At 37.9% G+C, this 6,000-nt stretch overlaps 1 protein-coding gene across 1 annotated transcript in view; it reads left to right on the top strand.

The window, feature by feature from the left end:
* The first annotated feature begins 945 nt into the window (after nt 1-945).
* The window catches only part of fndc4a (fibronectin type III domain containing 4a), a 28,225-nt gene continuing 23,170 nt past the window's right edge, over nt 946-6,000 (top strand). The window contains exon 1 of the mRNA XM_028439651.1: nt 946-1,523. Coding sequence (XP_028295452.1) covers nt 1,448-1,523 — 76 coding nt within the window. The 5' untranslated portion in view covers nt 946-1,447. The remainder of the gene's footprint in view (nt 1,524-6,000) is intronic.

Below are 6,000 nucleotides of genomic sequence, written 5' to 3'. Positions count from 1 at the left end.
AATAATTAGTCCCCCTCACTTTTTACAGAGGGATTCATTGTTGAGAACGTATTGGTCCAGTTAGATTGACTGAATGGTGATCAAGGTCACAGCCAGCCATTTGACAAAGCCGCTGTTCCAAGAAGATAAACAAAGAGTTAACAGCGATGAGTAAAGTGTAAGTAAAGTGAAAAAAAATTAGTAACAAGTGGCAAGAAAAGCAGTCAAGAGTGTCGGAAAAAATTGACAAAAAAGAGGAAACAGGTGGTTTGTAATGGCAAAAAGGTAGCTTAAATAAGCAAAATGTGGCAAAGAATAGTGGAAAAGGGCAAAAATGTGGAACAAAATGTAGGAAAAAAAGGTAACACGTGTTATTTATTGGGCCAAAGGTAGCTTATTTGGATGAAAGAGGCAAAAAAGGGTAAAAGAATGGACAAAAATTGGATACAAGTGGCAAAAAGAACTTGCAAAAATTGACAAAAATTTAGGAAAAAGGGATATTTATTGGCAAAAAGAAGCTAAAAACAAAAAAGTGTCAATTTTATTGGAAAAGGTGCAAACAATGGGACAAAGGAAGATGCAAAAAGACCAAAGAAAAAGATAAAAATGGTTTTACCTTTTAAGTTTTTCTGATGGAATAATGATTAAAATGAAGAAAAGCCACATGATGAGTATCACTGACCTAATGACAGCTTTATCATGGTTTTAGTAAATTAATTTAATAAATTAAATGGAGTGGTGATGGTTGCCTATACACCTAGAACACCCACACTTTTAACATCGCTGCTGCACCCCAGGGTGCAGGTATTGAATCTGAGTGGGAGAGGGTGAGAAGATGGATGGACGCTATGGGGACGCAGGTTGGGGGGGGGGGGGGGGACTGGGGTTGAATGGTGGGGGTGGATGAAGAACAGGTGGGTGCATGTCTCGTGGCTCCTGCTTTGACACGTGCGAGATCAATCTGTGCGATGCTGACGCGCGTGCACTTCAGTGTTTGACAGCCTGAGAGATCTCATTGGCTGATGTGCGTGCATGCGTGTTTGAGTGTGTGTGTGTGTGAGTGTGTGTGTGTGTAGAAGTCGACACACTCCACTGTGAGCCGCACACACTGGGCAGCGCTGTCCGCGGTGCTGAACCGACGCTCGGTTCTCCTTCAGCCCGAGAGGTGGCGACTGCCCCCCGGACTAAGCATCATCTTTCCCCGCTGACCAACGATGGAGGTCCCGGTCAGCCATCGGACGGACTCGGTTTGAAGGACAGCATGGATGAATCAAACCCGTTCTGTTTCTGCTCAAATCCACACTTTGACTGATTTTCCAGTGACTGATAGAACCTCATCCATTCACTGATCAAACCAATGTCATCACGGTGTGAAAATGACCATCAGTGACTCGTTCACCATTGGACAATAGAAGTTTTTTTGGTTTTTGTTTTGATAAGAGCGACCACCACATCCATCGAGGCAGGCATGGCTCGTCTGCTGGTTTTGGTCAACTCCGTGATCCTGTTGCTTTTCGGCAGCGACGTGTTCCTGGTGGGAGCCAGTAAGTCCTGTCCTCTCCAGCAGAGGAGCCCCAATCATTTCCTTTTATAACCGTGTAAAATGCGCCATTGCTCAAAGTATATCTCGCTTCACTGGGGAGCTTTATGAACCTTTGATTCCACCACTTATTTATGAACTTTGAAAGGTCTCATTATCATACATTGTCTGTAATGATTTCAGTGTCACATTTTGACTAAGGAGCACAACAATCCTAATGCCTCATCCATCTAATTCTTCTTCTTATTATTATTATTGAATATATTCACATCTACAATCATTTATTAAAGAGGCATCCACATTATGTGATAATGATATTGCAAGAATTAATGAGCCATAAACCTGTTTTCTCATCCGCCTTTTTTTTTTTTTTTTTTTTTTTAAATATCTGATATTCTAATGTGAATCCTTAGTCAAATACAAGAACCATAATATTCTATATGCATGTGGCTCACTAGTTGCACATTATTCATTTAATATGACATCATAGGTGCCTGCATGCAGATTATTATGTGTCTGTTTTCACATTTCCATCATTTTATGCTGCTGTTATTTCCTGATCGTCACTGCAGACATCGAGTGCATAATTTAGCCATTCATCCAGAGAAACCTCTGCACTGCATCCCTGTCTTTTTATCTGTCTGCCTCCTGTCAGTTCCTTCCGTGGTTCTCCAGGGAACTGATACACCTACATGTGATAGCGCCTTAAGAAAATCCAGACTGGCACTTCACAGTTTTCCTGTGGGGGATGCATTCTGCAACAGATGAATATGTAAAAGCCTTCCCTGATGCTCTGTGATTTGCACATTTCATATCAGTGGAGGTGTGATCTCAGACCATGGACCGTGTGATTAATGCAACTACTGCTAACTGAGAATGTCCATGTGCAAAAGATGATTTATGACACAACTTCTTATCTTGTTTCTCTCCAGCCTTTCATTCATCAATTAGAGATTTATTTATTCATGCATATTTATTGAAGACTAAATTACTGTCCAACAATTATATAGTGCACATGTGTCAAACTCAAGGCCCAGGGGCCAAATCCGGCCCTATAAAGAACAGGGGTGTCAAACTCATTTTAGTTCAGGGGCTGAATATGGACCAATTTAATCTCAAATGGAACGCGGATTATAGGTGCTAAAACTAGCAGTTTCATCTATCTTGACGCCAACAATATCCAAGCAATAAGTGACAGATATCAGTCACTGCAGGGTCCTAAATTTCCTTGATTTTTATGAACAATTTGTATGGAATTTGGGGACATTTTGGGGAATAATTTGGAAAAAATTTGAAGTTAACAATTTAAAGTTGAAATGACTTCCATCATAGGCATGGATAAACTGTGAGACTTGGAAAAAATGTGCAGTTCAATTGAATTAGTGTATTTGCAGGTACTGAGGTTGGTGATTTACACAAGTTTTGTTTTTGTTGTCATAATTTACTTTCTCCTTTGGGCCGAATTAGGAGCTTTAAAGGGCCAGATTTGGCCCCCTGGCCTTGAGTTTGACACATACTTTAGAGCATCCAATTTGGCCTGTAGGAGAAAGTAAAAATGACTGAAAAAAACATGAATCATTGAGTAAACTACCACTTGCAGTGGATGCTCACAGTTTCCCTTATGCTTATATCACATGATGACAGTCGTAAAAAAAAAGAAAGAAAACTTTTTCCAAAATCCTGCAATTTTTCTCAAGTTATTCCACAAAGTTTACCCAAACAAAATCAAAATTGGTCACAAAACCAATTAAATTTCAAGTGAAGATGCTGCCGGCACTGATATTTGTCATTTATTGCTTGGATATTGTCAGTGCCTTACATACTTTGTCATTTAAACAAATTAGAACACAATAAAGTTGAAATTACTTGTTTTTCCGCCTAAACTCAGCGGACCACTTAGGATCAAACTGGTCTGTATTTGGCCCCTGAAATAATGCATAAACCAGTATATATTAGAGCATGAGGAAGCTTTTTTAAACTCTTCAAACTGCCAAACGATCCTATTTTAATCATGAGGACACCAGCTCAGTTATTTGTCAATGTACTCGCACACACACAGCTGTAAATTAAGATTTATTAGATTCATTGGATGCCTGGGCTCATGCCCTTGTTTAAATCCCCAATCACCCGAGGGGTACAGTCTGTTGACTAATAGAGGTGCTGTTAGAGCTGGATCCATTAGTGTAATAGCAAATATGTGCTAATGTTGACACAATTTGATGTGCTGTCACATTGGATACATTAGAAAATACACATGCACACCATGTGTTGTGTTGGGGTGGCCAAGCTAACACTCAACAGAGAGAGACTTCTGGGAATAATGCTGTGACTCACTTGTTGGCGGCTTGTTTTAATGTGTGTGCAATGAGTGAACAAACTGATGAAAATTAATGCTACAAATCTTGTATATAAATTTGCTTCAGCACAAAACTGCCTGCCAGCATTTCCATTTTGTTGGATGGTAAAGCAACGTTTGCTCGCCACCAAAAAGTTTCAAGGTTTAGCCTGACAGTATTGTGTTAGCCTTATAAAACTTTAGGTTTTATTTAATTCTGCTGTTGCTGTCTAAAGCATCTAAATCTGGAATAGAGAAAAAGAAGCATATGGAGATCAGTTGACTACTAATTTATTACGTGTAACCAGGTTTGGGGTCAGTTATAATTGTAATTTTAAAAAAAAGTTGCCGTCGTAATTGTAATTGAGTTCAGATAATTGACCTTGTAATTCTAATTCCCATGAAAATTCTCTAAAATTTGTCAATAATAATTCAATGCAAAACTTGGGGTTCACGTTACAGTTCTACACATATTCAACTAACAATTATTAAAATATGTTTCATATCAAGTTTTCCCACAAGATATAAATTGAGGGGTGTACTGACATAAAAAAAGGCTCAGATTCCCACACCAAAAATATTAAAACCAATATTTTCATAATTAGGAATAGACAGGAAAGAAATTAGATGGTAGATATTTGTTTTTAGTGTATTTTACAGCTGATTTAGGAGTTGTTAGCATAAGGGATGCTAACAGAAAGCTAACACAAGACGTTATTTCAGGTTCAGGAATTGTGATTAATTATAATTGAACTTTAGTTATTGAAAACGTAATTCTAATTGATTTTCTGAGGACGAAAAAAATCATTGTCATTTAATTGTAATTAAAATAATGCAGGTCACTGTAATCGTAATTGAATTGTAATTGAACATGGGTAATGGAAATCATCATTGTAACAGAAAAATGTAAGTGTAACTATTTAATCCATCACCGTTTTATCATAAGATTAAGGCTGACATACAAACAACAATGCAACTTTCTTTATTACATAAAACAAAACAAAGAATATATAAATATACATTTTATATAGGTTTTTTTTTAATTTTTTTTATTAAGTCAAAGTGAGATTAAAATCTGCTTCATGGCACACAGCCTAGAAGTGGGCAGCCCAACTCTGGTCCTGGAGGACTACTGTCCAGCATGATTAAGATGATGTAGAAGGTTGGGGCCAAGAGACAAGGAATCCATTGTACTCTTTTTATTTTCTATTTCACTTTTTTAGTATTTGATTAGAGCAACAAAAAGAAATATTCACATTTTCTTCAAAAAACTACAATATATATTATAATTAAACAGGAAGTGATGTTTTGTGACAGTCAGTGACACAGTGGTGATCATATCCTTTACACGTGTTTACCATTAAAAGGCTGCGAGCATATTTTAAGAGGATTTTAAGTGTCCTAATTCCCATGGCGATATCTTGGTTATGTGCTTCTATGCGTTGACTGTTAAGGCATACACCTGTCCTTGCTCCCTCTCACCCAGCTAACACACCTGATTCAGATCAGTAATCAGGTGGAGAGGGAGGAGGAGCTGTTATAAAAAGGCTGAGAGGACTAGTAGAAAGAGAACATGACACCATCACCCAGCAGCAGACACGTGGGGAGAGTTCTTTCTGCTCACCGCACCACATTCGTGAGTTTGGAGATGATCTGTTTTAGCCTCATTTCAGTAGATTTAGAGTTTTGCATCGTTGTGTAGCTTCGAGGGAGGACGCTGGGTGTGACGGCCCTGTATAAGGTTGGCCCAGTGTCCTCCCTACGGTCTCCAGTTGCTTTTGTTTCTCTGAGTTATTTTGATTTTTCTTTTTTTTTTTTTTTTCTGTTGCTACTTTTTAAGAATGTTGCTTTAAGAAACACTTTAAAGTCTTTATTTCTGTTTTGGTGCATTTTATGTTGCAGCCCCTCAAACATCCTATCGAGGACCGTAACATAATTTTGTAACCTTTAAATGACACCTGTACAACTGTAGTCATGTAGATAGAATAAAATGTATTTAATGTATTGACAAAATATCTGCACATTATATATGTGTATATACATAAAAAAAAAAGGTTTTATACTTTAGCTTCAAGCTAAATTTACTTTAAACATCATAAAGTGCTATTAGGGCTTCATACACGTGCCCAAAGTGTTTTTTTCATTG

The sequence above is a fragment of the Gouania willdenowi genome, chromosome 24 (assembly GCF_900634775.1).
Source record: "Gouania willdenowi chromosome 24, fGouWil2.1, whole genome shotgun sequence".
NCBI lineage: Eukaryota > Metazoa > Chordata > Actinopteri > Blenniiformes > Gobiesocidae > Gouania > Gouania willdenowi.
Note: the sequence above shows the minus strand (reverse complement) of the source record. Positions and strands in the feature narration are given on the sequence as shown.